Source organism: Felis catus, chromosome A3, assembly GCF_018350175.1.
Source record: "Felis catus isolate Fca126 chromosome A3, F.catus_Fca126_mat1.0, whole genome shotgun sequence".
NCBI lineage: Eukaryota > Metazoa > Chordata > Mammalia > Carnivora > Felidae > Felis > Felis catus.
The window spans coordinates 12,091,148-12,112,168 of NC_058370.1; the positions used below are offsets into that span (position 1 = coordinate 12,091,148).

Genomic DNA, 21,021 nt, shown 5'->3' on the forward strand with positions numbered 1-21,021 from the left:
TCTTTTTTCTTCTTCTTTCCTGTTTAGGCTGTAGTTCTAAAGCTTGGTTCTGTCATTGCCCAGAATTATTATTCTCTTCTGTGTGTGTGTTTTATTACTATTATTTGCTTATGAAAATGCTATTATGTTGCCCCTGGGAATTTCTTCTCCTTCAGAGAGGCAAATGTAATTACTGTGATGCTGTTTTGAAGAAGCTTCTCCCTCTGCACATGTACATATCACAAAATACACATTTTCTAGTACACATGAAAACTTTTCTTAAAGAGAATCGTTTATAGATTTAAACACACACACATATGTATATCTACATATATCTACATATATATACATGATTAAGAAGTAAACTCAGGATTATCCAGAGTAATGGTTAGTATTGGAGGTGCTTGACAGAGCTTTTTGAAATGTTAATACTTTCAAAAAGGATGAGTTTAGGACAGGTGTACATGTATGAGCTGAGGACTTTTGAACTCATTTCTGTTGTAAATGTGATTTTGCCTTTAGGGTTCGTGCTGGCTTTGTTTTTGGCGATATGATGCAGGCTTGGTGTTTTTCAGGAAAGCTGCTAGTGAAAAGGACAGAAAGCATTTTGTTCCTTTCCTCCCCTATTAAGAAATTTAATTCTCTTCAAGTCAACGCTCACTGAGTTGTATCCTGTGAGCGCTTATGGAGTACATAGCCCTGTGCCTGTATAAAAGGGTTCCCTGTACTTACTCACTGTTTGATTCTTGGAAACCATCTCACGGTGTTTTTAAAAAATATATGAGTTGAAGATTGTATAATTCTCGGGTACAAAAGTGAGTTTGAGTAGAAAGTTTTAATTTCGTAGAAGCCGCATGAATCCCCGAGGATCGGTGAGAGAGATTTTAATACTCTGAAAAAATAGTACAGTGTAATGGAAAGATCACTAAGCCAGAGTTACCCATGCACTGGCCAGGTCTCCTTGTACCAGTTGTGTAGACACGGTTTCTTTTTCTGTAAAAAAAGATAAGAAGAAGTTGGAGGGCCCCCTTCATACAGATCCCCAGGAAAGAGGCATCAACTCCACACTCCTAAAGCCTCACTAAAATGACAGTAAAGAGTGCGCGTGTGTGTGTGTGTGTGTGTGTGTGTGTGTGTGTGTGTGTGTGTTGAATGGCATAAACCCTGAAGAATGAGGAGAACAAGAAGGGAGACCACAGCAAAAAATTTTGGAAGTTGGAAAGCAGACAGACCAGTGATAAAGGGCTCAAAAGACCCAAGAAAACTGACTGATAATGCGGCTGCAGGGAAAGCCAATAACGACCCCAGAATCCCCCAGAAGCTCAGGAATTAGCAATATTAAGTGCTTTTGCACATAAGACTAAAAGTGGCAGCCTAGGTAAAGATAGAGTGAAAGCTGTTTAAAAAGCAGTCAGAAACCCAGATTCTCCCCTATCCTGGCAAAGAACTAGAGACTTGATAACCCTCAGAGGTGGTAAGACAGAGGCCCCTCAACTTGAGGGCACCTGGCTTGGCTTAGGTGCCCTATTCTCCTCCTCAGTCCCAGGGTGCCTGTGGCAGGGACTGCGCCATTCTGCCAGGAGGTTAGCAGAGTGCTCTAGGGACACCTGGCTGGCTCAGTTGGTAAGTGCGTGCAACGCTTGATCTCAGGGTTGTGAGTTCGAGCCCCATGTTGGATACAGAGGTTGCTTTAAAAAAAATCTTTATAAAAGAATAGAGTTCTCTGGGGCATCTGATTGGACCAAGAAGAAAGCCCCTAAGGAACTGACACTGGAGGCTTCCAAACCAGACTTCTTGCCAGAACATTCTGCAACGCAGAAGCTCAGTCCAAGCCCTGCCAGGTAGCTGGTTAGTGCCCTCTGAAATACTAGCGGATAACCAAGGAAGACTGTGTTAGGAATCAAAACGGACAAGCAGCAGCAAATCAGGAGAAAACAGGCCATGCTGGGAGAAGAAAACTCAGAACACCTATCACATACGTTCTCCAGGGTGTGGGGAAAGGGATTGCAAACATGAAAAGAAGTATATTGTAAGAAATGGACATTGAGAAGTAAAAAGGACTTGTTAAAAAATAGCAGGAATATAATTAAAAAGAAGGGATGGGTAAGACAAGGAAACCTTTTAGAAGGCAGAGCAGAAAAGTGGCAAGATGGTGAGTTAGAAGAGTTGAGAGGGACACCCGGGGGGCTCAGTCGGTTAAGTGTCCAACTCCTGATTTCAGCTCAGGTCTTGATGTCACAGGTCATGGGTTCAAGCCCTGCATCAGGCTCTGATCTGACAGGGCAGAGCCTGCTTAGAATTCTCTCTCTCCTTCTGTCTGTTCCTCCCCCACTCACACATGCTCTCTAAGTAAATAAATAAACATTAAAAGGCCGGGGTGGGGGGTGCGGGGCACGTCTGGGTGGCTCAGTCTGTTAAGCATCTGACTTCAGCTCAGGTCACGACCTCGTGGTCCGTGAGTTCGAGCCCCGTGTCAGGCTCTGGGTTGACGGCTTGGAGCCTGGAGCCTGCTTCCGATTCTGTGTCTCTCCCTCTCTCTGCCCCTCCCCTGTTCATGCTCTGTCTCTCTCTGTCTCAAAAATAAATAAATGTTAAAAAAAAAATACTAGTCTTCCTGCCCCCAAATTCTAGAACAGGAGGACGTGAATTTCTACACGGTAAAGGTCCACCAAATGGTCAACACAGCGGGTGAGAATAGACCCCAAAATAGAAATGTAACATTTCCTGACCCCAGAGGAAGTTCATCACACTCTGGGAAAGCAATTCCCGGTCACCTTTCCAGGGACCCGGAATTGGAATGGCTCCAGGTTCAGCAGGAGGCGTGGAGTCGAGCACCTGCCCGGTTCTCTGGGAGGATTGTGTCCAGCCCGGAATTCTGTAAGCCCGGCCCGCCTATGGATCAAGGGAGAGATACAAGAAACAGATGTACTTCCATTCCCCTGCTTAGGAAGCCAGACGGAGATGTGTTCCAGTGAGAAAGAGGGAGAAATCGAGCCGAGGAAAAGTGAGGTTTCACACCTGCTGAGAGGGGAGGGGAGACCCCAGGCAGCATCTGCACAGCAGGCACAGCGGGGAGCCAGTCCAGACTGGCTGGAAGGCGCAGGACCTCTTTGGGATGACAGAGTTGAGGGAGGACGTGAGGCTTGTGAATGTCTTAAGCGGGAATGTGGTGGCAAAGGGCACGGTGTCGGCTTAGTCATGACATCACATGAAACTAAGCAAACGGGCACCTGGCGGCTCTGTTGGTTGGGTGTCCGACTCTGGCTCAGGTCATGATCTCACAGTTCATGAGTTCGAGCCCCACACTGGCCTCTGTGCTGACAGTGCCTTTGTGAGTGCGAGCCCCAAGTCCAGCTCTGTGCTGACAGTGTGGAGCCTGCTTGGGATTCTCTCTCTCTCTCTCTCTCTCTCTCTCTCTCTCTCTCTGCCCCTCCCCCACTCACTTGCTCTCTCTGTCCCTCTCTCGAAATAAATAAACTTAAAAAAAAAAAAAAAAACAGACAACAACTAAGCAAACAGAAACAGTCACTCCAGGAAAAAATTATGCAGGAAAGGAAAAGGAACCCTAACCTTCCACATTTCTCAGCTACAAATGGTATCTGGGGAATAAATCCTTCCGTGTAAATACTAAGGATTTTGTGAACCACAGTGATCATATATGTTGGGGGATGGGAGGGTGAAAGGGTGTGTGTGTCGTGGGGGCAGGGAGGGAAGAGAGCAAAACCCACAGACCTAAAACAGAAGCTCCTGGAACAGCTGTCAGTGGAAGTGAAGACCACAGTAGTTGTCTGAAAGAAGTGAGAATAGTTCCTGTAGAGAATAAGACACGGGAGGGGGACACTGTTTCATTTCTTTCTTTTTTTTTTTTTTTTTAAATTATGTTCTAGAATTCTTTGGACACTGAGGTGCACATAAAACTGTAGTAACAATAAGAATAGAAACACCGGTTGGCAGAAGATCGTCTGTTAACCTGTTTATTGACGTGTTCGCATTTTTAGCTGCGGTAAACAGCTAGCCCAGAGTCCCAATTCTGCAAAACAAGAAAATGCTGTCGAAGAAAAATACTTCTCTGGTAGGCCTCTGAGAATTGCAGAATTGAGGACATGTGCCTTTTTTTTTCTTACCTCTCTAGATTATCCTCTTGACTTGAACCACAGCGAAACCTTCCTACAAACCACAACGTTTCTTCCCGAAGACTTCACCTACTTTGCAAACCATACCTGCCCTGAGAGGCTCCCTTCCATGAGTGAGTAGAGCCACCCTGGCTTTGCAGACTGACGGGTCTTTTTATCTGATTAAAATAAGAATGAGAGGTTTTTTTTTCCCCCTAATGTTTTATTTTTGAGAGAGTGCAAGTGGGGGAGGGGCAGAGAGAGGGGGCTGCAGAGGATTGGACGATGTGGGGCTTGAACTCACGAACCGAGAGATCATGACCTGAGCAGAAGATGAATGTTTTGAGTTTGGGCATGATCACTTGGGATTACCCATCGGTGGTGGGGCCGTGCATGGGTGCTCGCCTCGGGAGCCCTCAGAGAGGCTTCAAGCACAGCCACTTTCCTCCTTCCTCTTTGAGACGTTCAGCTGCCATTCAGTCAGTCTCAATTTCTTTCCACTCCATTGGCAGAGCCAAAGCTCTAAAGTCTTAACTTCTTGACTTACTGCTTTGCCCAGTAATAGTGATGAAGTGAAATACAGGGGGTTGCAAAGCAGAGGAAGGGCCTCCCGGCACTGTGAAAGACGGCAGTCAGCTAAAAACGCATTGAACCTCCCTAGAGAGTGAAACCCTGGACATGGGGGGAGACTTCTGTCATTTTCTGGCCTCTTAATTCTTTTTCTTCCCCCCCCCACCCCTTTCTCTGTCCAGAGGGCCCAATAGACATAAACATGAGTGAAATCGCAATGGACGACATCCATGAAATCTTCTCCAAAGACCCAGCCATCAAGCTCGGAGGTCACTGGAAGCCTTCGGATTGCATGCCTCGATGGAAGGTAGGCTGTGAAGTCAGACCAGATGCTAGGAGGCCCACCTGGACTTGGCCATCATCCCAGGTCGCCGTGGGATTCACGGACCGTGATAATCTGTGCTTTGCACCCTACTGCCCGATGCAAAGTATCTGCAGTTCATGGAAACGCTTTGGAGGCGTGGGTTTCCCTAAGGACAGGCTGCAGCCCCGGAAGTGTGTGTCGTCCGCATGGCTGAGCGGGACCCTTTGGTCTTCTTTATAGGCGTCTTGGCTAAGCAAGGAGGAGGGTTGGCAAAAGCCATCTTCACAAATCCGGGGCTGCATGTGCCTCATTCGGCATCGTTACTCTGAGCTTAGTGCGACCAAGAGCGGAGTTCTCCAGCCTGACACTGAGAATTTCTGGTTGTTTCTCTGCATGACTGTAGTTAGGAGGCATCCGTGTGTGGATCTGGCTCATGACACCGGCCTAAGTCCAGTGTTTCAACAAGTATTTGTTCAAGTGCTGTTTCTGTGCCGGTCCTGCAAGGAACAAGGCAGATGTGGAATAGATGGGCATTTCCAGCCCATCACTGGGCGTATGACCAGCACTAAGAGATGAGATAGATGTATATCTGTCTATCTCAGAGTGCGCTGCACGCTCTAAGGGGAAGTACTGTTTTGTGGAGCGTGTTTTAGTTGTATGCCTCTGTATCCATGGACGTGTTTGTGGGACAGGTCTTGGTGGAGGATGAACGTCTTCCTCTGGGTTGTGGCCTAGAAAGAACTCACTCAGCAGGTGCACTATGTACACAGCATGGTGTGTGTGAGGACAGAGTCCCCTCACTTCCGAGGGTCCACCTGCCAACATAGCTGCTCCTTCAGCAGAGGCTGTGGACAAGGCAGCCTTCCAGAATAGCCCAAGAGCCGGTCCCCCGATTCTGCAGCAGCCTCGTGCCACAGAGCAGAAGTCGGGGGGACTCACGGGGCGGCTTCTCTCGTGTGACCCTCTCCAGGTGGCGATCCTCATCCCTTTCCGGAACCGCCACGAGCACCTCCCAGTCCTGCTCAGACACCTGATTCCCATGCTCCAGCGCCAGCGCCTGTGGTTTGCGTTTTATGTGGTTGAACAGGCGAGTGGCCCTTCCTTCCCTCTTCTCTCTGTTCCGAGGCAGCAGTTCAGAGTCCACCTTTGGAGTGCAGAGCCAGGGAAACGGAAATCTGACGATCGAGCCACCCAGAGGTGAAAGGGAGGGCAGAGAGAGCAGTTTGGGTTTGAGGTGTTACCCGAGACGGGCAGACCCGAGTCCAGGGTGGACCTGTGTGTGCCCTTCGACAAAGGCTCCTTGTGTGGGGGTTGAGTCAGAGCTGCCTTGGGTGGTGTCTTCAGTCTCCAGACCCAGGAAACTCCTCGTAAGATAAGGATAAGGAGCCGTGAGTAGAAGTGGCTGTATTGTTCTTTCCTCCCTTTATGGGGCTTCCAAATGCTGTTATGGGTCGAATGTCTGCCTTTAGGACAGTCTTGGGAGAGAGTCACCACCCCTCTTATTTCTAAGGAGATCGGGGCGAGATGTCAAGTGGCTTGTGAGGCAGTGATGAGCGTGCTGGCCCGGCCCCCAGGGGTCCCTCCCCGTCGGGTTCAGTCAGCGCTCCTTTAGGCAGGGCTGGGACAGCAAAGAGTTTGCTCCGGGAGCAAAAGAAAAATAAAGTTCTGCTTCTTTTAGGTCGGCACCCAGCCTTTTAATCGAGCCATGCTTTTCAACGTCGGCTTTCAAGAAGCAATGAAGGATCTGGACTGGGACTGTCTTATTTTTCATGATGTGGATCACATTCCAGAAAGCGATCGGAACTACTATGGATGCGGGCAGATGCCGAGACACTTCGCAACCAAGCTGGACAAGTATATGTACCTGTGAGTATCACGTCCCCGGGAAGAGGTCAAATCTGAAAGGATGCTGAGAGACGCATAGGTGGCCAAAGCCAGTTAGCTCCACCCAGCACGCATCGGCTGGCGAAGGGATGAACAAAATGGAGCACGGCCACAGCACGGTACGCTGTTAGGCAGCAAACAGGAAGGGAGTCCTGACACGCTGGCCGGTGGGTGAACCCTGAAAGCATTGGTGCGAGGCAGGAGCTACTTACCAGAGGCCATGTGTTGGCCTGATCGTATTTCCATGACTTGCCCAGAATTCGGCAAAGCCGCAGACACAGAAAGGACAGTGATGGTTAGGGTTGAGGGGAGGAGGGGGAACGGAGAGTGGCCACTGATGGGTACAAGGCTTCTTTTTTGGGGTGATGGAAGGTGTTAGAATGGATTGGGGTCGTGGTGTCACGACTCCGTGAATATCCCAAAAACGACGAAGTTGTGTACTTTAAGTGCATGAATTATATGGAACGCCAGTTATGTGTCAATAAAGCTGTTATGAAAAAGACAATTAGAGAAGGATGCAGTTAGCTACGGAGGGCGACGTGCCTCAGCACAAGGAAACGGTTGCAGATGGGTCAGGACAGCAGTGCGGAGAGCGCTGTTTCACGTTGTGTGGTTCTCCAGTGAGATGGCGGCCTGTCCTGGGGACAAACCACCCTTGGACGCACAGATGACTGAAGCTGTACGTCCCCTTCCAGGCTTCCTTACACCGAGTTCTTTGGTGGAGTGAGCGGCTTAACGGTGGAACAGTTCCGGAAGATCAATGGCTTCCCAAACGCTTTCTGGGGTTGGGGCGGAGAAGATGATGACTTATGGAACAGGTACCCCCTTTTCCCGTTTCCGGTGCCTTCTAGAAACACTGCCTTAGGCTCCCCCAGACAAGCGCCACGCAGGAGGGATAGGGTGCAAGCCACGGAGGTAATGTGAAGTGTTCTAGCAGCCACGTTTAAAAAGGTTAAAAAAGAAAAAGACGGGAAATTAATTTCACTGTATTTTATTAATAAAACATGTTAACAGTGTATTTATCATAATATATCAAAAATAATGTCCTTCCAACATATAATCAGTATAAAATGTTGACAAGATCCTTCACATTCATCTTTTTTTCCCCTTCTATCTTTGAAATCTGGTATTTATTTTACACTCCTAGCACATTTCACTGAAACCTCCCCAAACCAGAGGTCACATATTAGTGATGTGTACACGCATTTATCCGTACCATCAGATACGGCTTGTGTTGTACAAGTTTGGGTGAACAATGCTGTAATTGAGTAGCGTCAACTAGTCTTTTTACAGAGTAAGTGAATAGTAACCTAGTAAGGAACAAATAAGCAAAAGAATTTCTACCTTGTATCTGTTTACTTTCTAAATTGGCTTTAAAAAAGAAAGCTACGTGTTGCTTTTTAATTACAGAGTAATACTTGCCGGTAAAAAATTCACATAATACAAAGGTGCATAAACCAGAGCGTAATTCTTAATCCCCCACCGCTATCCTATTTCATTCCTAGGAAGTAGCGATTTCGAACAGGCTGTTTCTTACCCCACTTTTTTCTGTTCCTACGTAAATAACCCAGGCCCATCCCTTCTCCAACCACGTTAATACAGAGAGAGCCACTTCCTTAATTTTAACAACGGCATGGTATCCCTTTACGTGGATACACGAGAATTTATTTTAATCCTCTCCTGTCGATGAATATTGTTGTTCGCAGTTTTGAATATCCTTGTTCACGTGTGCAGATATTTCTGTAGCTTAAATTCCTTCTTGTGGAACAGCAGAGTCAAGTAAGTTGCTCTTTTGAATTTGGATAGTAATCGCCAGGATTTTCTTCCAGAAGAGATTGCAGAAAGAGTTCAAGCCATGGTGCATCACCGTTCCATCATGGCCAACATTGGCTATAAACAACCTTTTACATTTTGCCACAGTTCGGCCCTTCAGCAGCCGCGTGTGGCCCGGGCCTGCTATACTGGACAGAGGAGCTCCAGACAATTCTTTCTCAGTCTGAGAGATAAAAATGGCATCTCATCCTTTTAATTAATTTGGGTTTCTTAGGAACCTGGTGAGGATGAACGGCTTTGCCACAAACCTACTGGTTGACTGGTCCTTGAGTCCAGTCAAACTCCAATTCAGGACATCTGTCAATTCTCTGCTGGCACTGTCCCCAGGTCAGCAGGAACCCCCTTGGGTGCAGGATCTGGGGCTGGTTCCCCCCAGTGTGCTGCCCAATTCCAGGCACACAGTAGGCATCCTATATATATTTATCAACTCAGAGTAAGAAGGAGAGTGTAATTTGGAGTCAAGAGGAGGATGTTGAAATAATATTCTCCCGCAGTGTTGACATATGAAGACAACCGTAAATTTTACACAGCTCTCCAAAGTCTGCCTCCGTGTGTTCATAGTTTCTTACAGTCCCATCAAGTTTCCAGTTCCAAAAGTTTCCAGTTCCAAACTTTTTGAAGTTCCCAGCTTCAAAATCCTATCTTTTTCATACTAAGGATAAATAACCGAATACCTCCTTAAATGCTGCTGTCCCCATAGTGTTGTGAAGTTTTACATCTAGATCAGAGCATGTCCTACAAATGAGTTCACCTCCGTGGTGACGGGGGAGTTGGGCAGAGTAATTAAGTTCACAACCAGGAAAGCACAGTGCAACTCTGACTTTCCTGACTTGCGTTATAGCAGGTGGTGGAAAGGAAAAGTGTTTTGTCCACCAGTGAGAAAAATATTTTTGATAGGATCCGAACAAGCCAGCCGAGAGGGCGTGTGCACTCACCCCCTGGGGGACGCTCACCGATGTACCTGTCCTGGGGACCTGGCGGCACACCTCACTCTCGAGAATTTTAAATTTCTTTTCTTCCTCAAAACTTTTTTTGTATTGTAGACCTCTTGTCTGCAACCACGCACTTGCCCAGAGGGTAGGCAATTGAATATTTAGGTGCAGAAGTTCTGTTGTTCACCTTGGGGTTTCTCAGCCTCGGCATAGGTGTGGACACCTGCACTGCTAGATCATTTGGTCTAAAAGCCCATTCTCTTTGTCTCGGACAGAGTACAGAACGCAGGCTACTCCGTGAGCCGGCCAGAAGGCGACACTGGGAAATACAAATCTATTCCTCATCACCATCGAGGAGAAGTCCAGTTTCTTGGAAGGTTGGTGCAATGTGTTTATCCTTCTCACAAATACCCTCTGTACCTTGCATTTGCAGATGTCCCAGAGCATGTGGCAACCCTTTGTCTTCCTCCCCACCTCCTCTCTAAGGTCCGGTTCTGGTGGCTGTTGAATAGTTCCTGGAGAGATGGTCATTTACCCGTGAGGCAGGCGCTTGTGTGAAATCAGATTATCGGTGCAAAACTTGATCATAGATCTTTTAAGGAAATCGGTCACTTGGCAGCTTAAGCTTCATGGTCTCTTCTGTAGTCTTCAGGGAGTTGGAGAAAAATCCACTCCCGTTAAAGGTCTCTGTGTAACCTACACCCACACCACAAAGCAGACTGGCACCCTTCCTGCGAGCTCCGGTTCCGGAAGGGTGGCCCCTGAAATTCCGTTTGTACTTGCTTTCTTATCACCTTTGCTTCTGATAAGCAGCTTCCATACTGGACTGATTGGGGCATACAGATGGAGGGACATCTCTGCCTTTCCAGGAGTAGCTTTTTGTCTCATTAACTGGGAGGAGGCCTGTTCCCTAGACCGTCAGTTCTGATCGCATGCATTCTGTTGTCATGGGAGTAGGAAGGCACCGAATGCTGACCCTGACCTTCTCATCTGATGGATTTTTAGTGTCTTACCTGCCACTCCCCTGCCCCCTGCCCTTACCTTCGGCAAGTCATTTAACATCATGAGCCCTGGCTTCTTCATTCGCTATGGGGCAGGTACGTTAACTGAAATGATGTCATAAGGAAAGCACCTGGCGTGAAGTAGGAGGTGTTTCCCATAATAACATCTGGCCTGGAGCGGCTGCACGGGTGGGCCAGTCACCCGCCAGGGGACGCAGCGTTGCTGCCCTGGGTTGTGTCCCCTCCCGTGTCCGCCCCGCCCCATCCCCTGCCAGGAGGAGGTGAGCCCCTCACTCAGAGCCACCCCTCTGTTCTCTGCTTCAACAGGTATGCTCTGCTGAGGAAGTCCAAAGAACGGCAGGGGCTGGACGGCCTCAACAACTTGAACTACTTTGCAAACATCACATACGACGCCTTGTATAAAAACATTACCGTCAACTTGACACCCGAGCTGGCTCAGGTGAGCGAGTACTGAGAGGAGGAGAGGATGTATGTGCTTTACCCGCCGCCACCCAGAAGGCAGCCTGGTGTGATGTCTGGGGGCTCCACACAGGAAGAGAGTAGAAATACAGTGTCTGATGAAGGATCACAGGGTTCGAGGGGGAAAAAAAATGTGAACAGTGTCCACGCACAAAACGCCTTCACTGTGGCTTGGGAACTCCCATCACGAGGACTGGCTTTCTATTTTCACAAGACGACGTCTGTCCTGCTGCTCTGCTCCCCCGGTCTCCTGCCCCAGCGTCCCGTCTCAGCCAGGACCTCTACACCCGGAACCGAGATCCACCACGGTCCCACCGCCGAGCCCGTTCCTCCTCCAAATGGCCTTTGGAGCAAAGAGGCAGCCCCACCCCAGGGCAGCGCAAGTGAAACTCCACCCACCATTCTTCTCCATCTCTGGTGTTCTCTTCGGTTTCATTTTTTTAAAGGAAAAAAATAGATAAATAAATTACCTGCTTTGGGTGGGGATTGAGGGTGGGGGGGGAGGGATCGGGGAAGATAAATAGACATATAACAATCACTTCTTGAAGAAGTATAATTGTAAATAAGCCATGTAAAATGCCTTTTTTAAATTTAATTTTATAGCTGGCTCCAATTCGAACCGAGGATTTCTACATTAGCTCACTTATTTGGTTGGCAAATGCAGGAACTCCGTTAAAAACGCAGGGGAAGTGGAAGAATGTCCCCTCCCAAATTGCTGTCACTTTGGAAGGGAGAGGATGCAGGGCATGTCACCTACAGAACGAGCCGGTCCAGTCTGTCACTGGTAGCTAACTCCTGCCCCCTCCCATCCTCCTCTTCCGAAAGTCTTTGCTCTTGACTTTTGCTGTGGACGCGCTCTCATCCAGCCACCTGCTAGACAGGAGCCCTCGGGGGCCTCCCTGTGCACACGCCCCTGGATTTCTGGACTCAAGTGTTTATCCTTTCATCACTGAGAGAGGTGGGGGTGGGGTGGGGTGGAGGGGTTTTCTGCCTCTTTTCTCCTCTTTTTTTTTTTTTCTTTGTTTTTGTTTTTTTGTTTTTGCTCTTGTGGAACTTGGCCACAATTCCTGAAATCTGTGCCTAAATTACTAACTAGCTTCAGTGATTCCTCTGAATATTTCCCTGTTTGGATTTCTGGAAAGATTGTCAACATTATGAACTAGTACATAGAAATAATGAGCGATGGAATGAAGAATTCAGCTGGGGAGCAGGTGACACTTGTGTGCCGTGGGTTAGCTAGGGTCCTGGTTAGCCCCGATCAGAGCTTTGCAAAGCAGGCTCCAGGATGCAAGGACCCAAGCCCATGAGCTGTGTTCACACCCCATGCACTTCTTGAAGTTAGATTCCAAATTGCCCTCGAAGTTGTGCCTCTCTGTTTTTCCCTGAGCCAAATCCCTCAAGTTATAGTTCCTGTTGGCTTCTGCAGGACGCCGACAAATGCCAGTCTTTTTCCTCTCCTTTTCCATAAAACATATTTATATATCGTGATTAGGAGTACTTCCTGAAAAGTACTTCATATTTTTTTTAATTGCCTTGTTTGCCTTCAACTTCCTTAATTTTCATGGTTTACATGAATGTGTGTGTAGGGGGTATATTTGTGTATTCGCGTGCGGGTTGGGGGTTTTCTCCGTTGCATGTGTTGGTTCCATGGACTTATGACCCCCACAAGCTGTGGGAGTGATTGGCCGGGCCTTGTTTTTTGTTCTTGCTTTTTTGTTCTTTTGAAGAATAGAATGGTGTATATAGAAAATAGCATTACAAAGCTCTTATCAGCTCATATGAGAAGGCAGGTTGTTGCCCTTGAAAATGCTGGTAAGTTGTATCCTAGGTTTTAAAAGAATGTTGAGCATCTCATGCTTTGAAAGACCTTCACGGGGGAACATTACACCCAGGAGCTCACTTGGTTTTCCTTTGTGAAGTCTGGTGCATAGAGCAATAAAGATTTCTCCGCCCTCCCCTCCCCCCAGGCCTGTGTGCTGGCCTTGACGCTTCTGGCCCTTCTCCTGTCCTCCTTCGTCACTGAAGGCCATGAGCCACTTTCAGTGGGACACAACTATATGATGTCGTTTGGAAGAATTTGCTGGGATACACCGATCCTTGGTTAAGGACGGTGTGCGTGTACCCAGCAGTGTCGTAAAATGGTCTCGGTCGAAGCTTTTCATGAACATCTTTGCCACCGAGAACAAAATGTTGGCAAGAGGTGAAACGCCTGATTTTAAAAAGAAAATGCTGATTTGAGGACAAGAGGAAAGGTCTCTTTTCACTGCTTGAAGTAAGGTCACTGAAACTATCTTTGCGATCACGTGTGAGTTTGTTCTCTTAGTGTGAAATCGCGTGAAATCGCTTTACCGTGTGCTGCTGAGTCATTTACCCACCAAGTTGGGAGTGTCGTGCGGGAATATAAAAGGCAATATACAACCAGGCCCGTGAGCTGTTAATGGTGTAAGAGTCTCATGTTAAAAAAAAAAAAAAAAAAAAGAACAATACGAACCAAATGTGACCTTGTGAGTATTTTGGCAGCTGAAATTCTTTAAGGCTACTGATGGGTGACCCCTTAAATCAGTCTCGTCTTTGATTGCTGCGTGCAGGGAAAGGTTTCTCGTTTCACGCGGTTTTTCTGGGGGGGGAGGAGTTATTGCAAAAATATTTCTTTTGACATTACAGGGACTGTTTTGTTGCAGCTCCTTTACCACAGACATTAATAGCTGAGCAACAGCCACATGTACTGATTGTGTCCACTCACCATTGACGATGGCATTGAACGTAGCTAGCTAGCATCCTTCCATCACTACATTTTTTTTTTTTTTTGAGCTTGCTCTTATGTTTTAAGAGGTGCCAGGGGTACATTTTTGCACTGAAATCTAAAGATGTTTTAAAAACACTTTTCACAAAAATAGTCCTTTGTCATTACATTATTTACTCATGTGTTTGTACATTTTTGTATGTTAATTTATGAATGATTTTTTCAGTAAAAAATACATATTCAAGAACCAAACCTTGGTGGTCATCTGTCTTTACCTAGAACCGTTTGGCTCCTCGGGGGCCTTTCTTCTCCTTTCCTCATGGGAGCTCAGCTCCTGTGTGCTCCTTCAAGCACCTTGACTTCCACACGCTGCCCCGCCGACCTCTGGGTACTCCCGAGAGAAAACCTGCCCGCCCGACCCCCGAGACCAGGCCAGTGAGTGAGAAACTCAGCCGTTGGAGCAAAAGCACCGAACCCCACTGTGCTGCCCAGGCATATCCTCCCACAATGTCTTTCCAGAATTGGCCCAGGTGATGCCCATCGAGTCGAGCAAGACACCTGGGCACGGAGAGGATGAAAGGTGATGGAGTCCAGATCGAAGGTCCTCTGGGGCCAGTCCTGCCTGGTTCCGCTTGGAGATTGTAATCATAGCTTCTATTTGTTGAGTGTTTACCACTCACTGATCTTTATGGAGTATAAAGTTCCGTGCCCAGGTGCTAGGAATACAATGATTAGCAAAAAGGACAGGGTCAGTGGCCTCCTAAAGCTTACTGTCCTCTTGCCTCACACGCCCCCCCCCCCCGCCCCCCGTGGAGGGTATGATTAAAATTAAAAACCACAGGAGTGTTACAAAGGACGTGAGCACAATGTGTGGAAGGCGTTCCCGAGGGGATGTTGATGAGCTGAGAGGAGACAAGTGGGGTCACCCAGTAAACTGCAGGAACAGAAAAGCATCAGGCTGGTGCAGACGGTAAAGGGCTGCCCTGGGGACTGCTAGGCTGGAAGGTGGATGAAGCCCGAATGCCTTTCGGGGCCTCGTGCACCGAGGTAAGGAGATTGGGTTTTATCCTTAGAGCAATGGCCTCAAGGGTTCCCAGCAGATAGAGCTGTGTGTGATGTCATTAGTTTTATTTTATCTTGTTTTTTTAAAGTTTGAGAGCGAGAGAAAGCATGAGCGGGGGAGAGGCAGGGAGAGAGGAAAGAGTGAGAATCTCCAGCAGGCTCTGTGCTGCCAGCGTGGAGCTCGAGGCCGGGCTGGACCACAAGAACCATGAGATCATGCCCTGGGCTGAAGCCAGATGCTTAACTGAGCTGCCCAGGCATCCCTCAGTAGTCATTGTGATAGATGGTTCTGGCTGCAGGGAAAATGGGTGCTGTAGAGAAGCAAAGGAGAAGGAGGGGGTTCGGGTAAGTGCACACAGTCACGCGGGGACAGTGTGGAGGAGAGGGGCTGGGGGCAGCTGGGGGAACGTGACCTGGCCTCAGGCATCCCCACTTGGGTAGACGGCAAGGCCATTCCCTGGGACGAGGGCACTGGAACTGGACCAGGTTCACGGGAAAGACCACAAGATCAGTTGTGAGCATGTTGAGTTCGGGGGGTTTTTGAGACCCCCAAGCCGAAATGGCCAACAAGCAGTTGTACGTGTTCCAGCCTGGGGACTGCAAAGCGCAGTGGGGACCAGGATGGGTCAGGAGTCTCCCGTGTGGGAGATGAGTGCGGGTCTAGGAGTGGAACCAGCTGGTTCGGTGCTGAGTAGAGCAGGAGCGGGCCCAAGCGTCGAAGAGGTCCATTTATACCGGTTGAGAAGAAGAAGGTGAGTGAGCAGGGCAGACAGACTGGTTGGAGGAGCCAGCAGCCGGTTGGATGGGAAAGTCAAAGGAAGAGGTGTATGAGGGCGAGTGGTCAACAGAGACCTGATGTACGATGAGGCCTGAAACTCATGGGGAGCAAGGAGGCGGCCGGCGATGGACGTCCCGCAGGGGGTGGGCCGAGAAAGGCGAGGCGGCAGTGGGTGCAGGCATCTCTCAGATCCCATGTGAAGGGGTGAAAAGAGAAGGCTGGTAGCTGAGGGAAGCGTGTGACGCTCGAGGAGGGTTTTATTTTGGTTTTCCAACAAGAGAAACCTGAGTATGTTTTCGAACCGCAGGGAGACGCCGACCGGAGAAAGAGAGCTGAGTATCCGAGGCACAAGGGCTAATTTAGCAGGAATGTACCTGGGCTGCTGGCGGGGGAGGGGGGAGACTCAACAAAACCCAAGAGGAATTAGGACCCCTTCCTAGTCATTTCTACGTGGCAGACACCGACACCCTGTGAAGATCCTTACAGCTGTTCAAAAAAAACAAGGTTCCTTTTCAGTGAGTCGCCAGAATTGGAATTAGGCAGAGTTGATTCCTGGTGACTACACTTCCTCCCCACTCGTGATTTTTTTTTAATTTGGGGGAAGTACAGTCCTAAAAATGGTAGTTCCCATTTATTGATGCTTGTCCTGTGCCAGGGGCTGTGCTAACGCAGCACATTGTACACAATTAGTCCTCAGCCCTGTCGGGGAGACTGTCCCTCTTTCTAGAGCGAGGTTTCTTAACCCTCGGCTCTTAACATTTGGGGCGGGATCCTTCTTTGTACAGGGAACGGTGTGGGGGGCGGGATCATTCTTTGTACAGGCAACGGTGTCGGGGGCGGCCGTGGCTGTGCTCTGTGCACTGCAGAGAATTTAGCTGCACCCTTGGCCTCTACCCTCTACCGGCCAGTAGCAGCACCCCGTCCTCCCCAGTTGTGACAACCAAAATTGTCACCAGACATTGCCAAATGACCCTGGAGAGAGCAAAATCCCTTGGCTGTCCTAGTGCTGGGGAACAGAAGCCACCAAAGCCACTGCTCACTTGAGGTCCCAAGACTAGCACCCGGAGACAGCCAGGATTTGAACACGGGGTCATTTTTGCCCCAAGGTAAATGCTCTGAACCCCCATGCTACTTCTGGTCCGACTTCTTTTTTGTATATGTGCTCTTAATAGCTTTTGTTTAAGACACGGTTCATATATATTTTTTTAATTTTTTAATGTTTTTAAATTTATTTTTGAGAGAGAGAGAGTGCAAGCAGGGAAGAGGCAGAGAGAGAGGGAGACACAGAATCTGAAGCAGGATCCAGGCTCTGAGCTGTCAGCACAGAGCCCTATGTGGGGCTTGAACCCATGAACCGTGAGATCATGACCTGAGCTTAAGTACGACGCTTAGCCGACTGAGCCACCCAGGCGCCCCTAAATATTTTTATTAATAAAAGTAATACATGAGTATGTGCTCACTGAAAAAGTATTAAATCTCTCCCCCTTGAATGGTAGCAGTTTGGCTGGCGTCTATATTGATGCCTGTCTGCCTACACGTATGTATGGGGAGGTAAAGACATGTATGCTTAGAAAAACAACATAAATCGTCTTGTAATAACTTCTGTTTTTTTATCTTACTATTTTTTTTAATGTTTATTTATTTTTGAGACAGAGTGCAAGTGGGGGAGGGGCAGAGAGCGAGGGAGACACAGAATCTGAAACAGGCTCCAGGCTCTGAGCGGTCAGCACAGAGCCCGACGCGGGGCTCGAACCCACGAACCGTGAGATCATGACCTGAGCCGAAGTCGGGCGCTTGACCAATGGAGCCCCCCCAGGCATGCCATCCTACTATTTTTTGGAGATATCTTCTCTGTGATTGAAAGGCTTCCTCCAATAAAGCTCAGTGTCGCTTCCTCGGAGAGGCATTGTGTGAGCACCACACTAAAATGGTTCATTCCCTAGTCTCCTTTATTTTCTTCCACAAGACTTCTTACCCTGAATCCCATATTTTTCTTGGTTCTTTGCTCATTGACTGTCAACCCACTAAAACGTAGTCCCTGTCAAGTAGAGTGTGTGCTTTGTTCTTGCTCTATCCCTACTGCCAAGAACTGGCCCAGGCACATAGTAGGTGCTCATTAAATCTTTGTTGAACGTAGCTGTCTCCTTCCTTTGAATGGCCACATGGAGTAACCGCTGTGTGGACCGATGTCATTTATTTAGTCCTTTCCCTCGGAAAGGACATGGAATTTGTTTTCAGTTTTCCACTGTCACATTATATGCCCCACAGCGAACACGGCTGCATGTAAATCCACGTGCACGGACATAAGCGGGTCACCTTGAGTCTCAGAAGTGAGGGTGAGTGGTGTTCGATGATAGTACGATGCCATTTTTGCAAGATGAAGTTGTGGAAATTGGCCGCACAGCCCGTGAATATACCTCGTGCTACTGAACTAGACACATTGTAAAAATGGTTAAGATTTACTTTGTTTTTTTAAATTTTTTAATGTTTATTTCTGAGACAGAGAGAGACAGAGCATGAACGGGGGAGGGGCAGAGAGAGAGGGAGACACAGAATCGGAAACAGGCTCCAGGCTCTGAGCCATCAATCCAGAGCCCGACGTGGGGCTCGAACTCACGGACCGCAAGATCGTGACCTGGCTGAAGTCGGACGCTTAACCAACTGAGCCACCCAGGTGCCCCAGTTAAGATTCACTTTTACATTATGCATATTTTTACCACAATTTAAAAAATGATAAAATTCTTATTAACCTCATCCAATAGGAACTTCCATTACCTCCACTTTTTTTAATGTTTATTTTTGAGAGAGAGAGAGGGTGCAAGCAGGGGAGGGGCAGAGAGAGAGGGAGACACAGAATCCGAAGCAGGCTCCAGGCTCCGAGCTGTCAGCCCAGAGCCCGGTGCGGGGCTTGAACTCACCAACCGTGAGATCATGATCTGAACCGAAGTTGGACGCTCAACCGACTGAGCCACCCAGGCGCCCTCCACTTGAGCCACCCAGGCGCCCTCCACTTTTTTTTTTTATGTTTATTTTGAGAGAGAGAGAGAGAGAGAGAGAGAGAGAGAGAGAGAGAGAGAGAGAGAAATAGAGTGCAAGCAGGGGAGGGGCAGAGAGAGGGAGACACAGAATCCGAAGCAGGCTGCAGGCTCTGAGCCATCAGTACAGAGCCCGATGCGGGGCTCTAACCCACGAACAGTGACATCATGACATGGGCCGAAGTCGGATGCTTAACCGACTGAGCCAGCCAGGTGCCCCTTAAGTGGTACATTTTTAAAAAATCTATTTTGCCTCAATGCTGGTTTTGGTCATTGGTTCGGGCAGACACCACAGAAGTCATGTCCCTCTTTGCCCTAAATCTCCAGTAGCTCTCTCTTCAGCCACGTGCCAGGATCAGAGAAGCTACAGTTCGATGTTCTAACGGGCACGTCCTTCCTGTGGTGTGACCTTTCTTCCCCCGTCAGCCTGGCTTTTCCGTGTTTCGGTGTAACCTGTCACTCTTCCCTGTCACTCCCTTTTCCCTTGCGTTGCCAGAGCCTCAATTGTCTTTCTTCTCTTGCCGGGTGGTTCAGTTTCCTTCCACGGTACCGCTATTGCGTGTTACGCGGTGATAAACCAGCCAGTGCACATCGTTGGGTTTATTTTCCCTGGACTCCTTCCTTGTTCTGTGATCCCTCCTTCACCGCCCACTTTTCTGTATATTTTTAGCCTAACTCAGGGGTTAGCAAACTATGGCCAGCCGGCTGCCTGTCTTTGTGAATAAACTTTTGACTGAAACACAGCCATGCCCGTCTGTTTACGAGTTGTCCGTGGCTACCTCAAGGGAGGGCGGCAGAACAGAGCAGTTGTGACAGACTACGTATGGCCCCCATACCTAAAATAGTCACTATTGGGGCGCCTGGGCGGCTCTATCGGTTAAGTGTGTGACTTCACTCAGGTCGCGATCTTGCCGTTCGTGAGTTCAAGCCCTGCATCGGGCTCCCTGCTGCCAGCACGGAGCCCACTTCAGATCCTCTGTCCCCTTTCTCTCTCTCTTTGCTCCTCTCCCACTTTTTCCCTCTGCAAAAATAAACAAACGTTTAAACATAAAATGTTTACCCTCTGGCCCTTGACAGTTTCTTGTGCCAGTTTCTTGCCGAACTGATTCATTTCCGGTACAAAGTATTAAATTTTGTACGTGAGCCCGACCAGAATTGGAATGCATTTAGAGCTGACGCTGGGACATGAGCCTCCAGGGGGTTTCCCCGTGCTTCTCCCTCTGCTGGGAGCACTTCTTTGATTTCAGAAATGATAGATGTCTTCCCGGAACACCCAGTCTGAGACAGCTGACCATCCCAGTCCTGGCTAGTTTTTCGTCACACCACATCATTAGAAGAAGTTCCTTGTTCGTTTGGTTGTTCACTGGTTTATTAGCTGCCTTCCCCCTCGACACTGTAAACTTCTGGACGACAAAGAAGCTGCACTCCCCACCACCCACAGCTCCGTGTGCCAGTACATGGGGTGAAAATATCTGTAGAATGGGGCGCCTGGGTGGCTCAGTCGGTTAGGCCTCAGACTCTTGATCTCGGCTCAGGTCATGCATGACCTCTCGGTTCGTGGGCTCAAGCCCCACATCGGGCTGCGTGCTGGAGCCTGCTTGAGATGCTCTCTCTCCCTCTCTCTCTGCCCCTCCCCTGCTCACGCTTGCACACACACACTCTCTCGAATTAAATAAATAAACTCTGAAAAAATGTGTCGAATGAGAGAGAAACCGAAAGAGAGACAGGAGGTATGTGTAGGAGGGGGGGATGGGATGGGATGGCCATCTACCCAGATTCCTAGACTTTTCAATTTGTCCTTCTTACGAAAACTATGGGCCACCCCTGGTTTTATCTAATTTCTCTTTCTCTAACAGCGAAGGAAACGGAGAAGTGAAGGAACTTCTCCAGGCTGTGGAGCTCTGGTTGTAGAAGGTAGAATCTGGCTATCGGCCATCTGTTTTTGTTGTTGTTGTTGTTAATGTTTATTTATTTTTAAGAGAGAGAGACAGAGACAAAGTGTGAGTGGGGGAGGTGCAGAGAGAGGGAGACACAGAATCGGAAGCAGGTTCCAGGCTCTGAGCTGTCCGCATAGAGCCCAATACGGGGCTCAAACTCGTGAACCATGAGATCGTGACCTGAGCTGAAGTCGGATGCTTAACTGACCGAGCCACCCAGGCGCCCCTGGCTATCAAACATCCTTCCACATCACTGCTCTTTCTAGAATTAAGAGCAAGAGATTTACTCCCCGACCTCCCCTCCTCCTACCTCTAGGCTCTCCGCAAAGCAGGGACCTCTTTCCTATTTGGCTACTTCCCTAAGCCACCCG

At 48.5% G+C, this 21,021-nt stretch overlaps 1 protein-coding gene across 2 annotated transcripts in view; it reads left to right on the forward strand.

Annotated features, from left to right (window-relative positions):
• Window positions 1-14,090, forward strand: part of B4GALT5 (beta-1,4-galactosyltransferase 5) — a 75,097-nt gene extending 61,007 nt beyond the window's left edge. For both annotated transcript variants that reach the window (XM_023251116.2, XM_045053507.1), the window contains 7 exons: window positions 4,112-4,225; window positions 4,844-4,968; window positions 5,936-6,052; window positions 6,644-6,831; window positions 7,545-7,667; window positions 9,890-9,991; window positions 10,943-14,090. In XM_023251116.2, the coding sequence (XP_023106884.1) occupies window positions 4,112-4,225; window positions 4,844-4,968; window positions 5,936-6,052; window positions 6,644-6,831; window positions 7,545-7,667; window positions 9,890-9,991; window positions 10,943-11,090 (917 nt within the window). In that variant the 3' untranslated portion in view covers window positions 11,091-14,090. The remainder of the gene's footprint in view (window positions 1-4,111; window positions 4,226-4,843; window positions 4,969-5,935; window positions 6,053-6,643; window positions 6,832-7,544; window positions 7,668-9,889; window positions 9,992-10,942) is intronic.
• The last annotated feature ends 6,931 nt before the right edge of the window (window positions 14,091-21,021 follow it).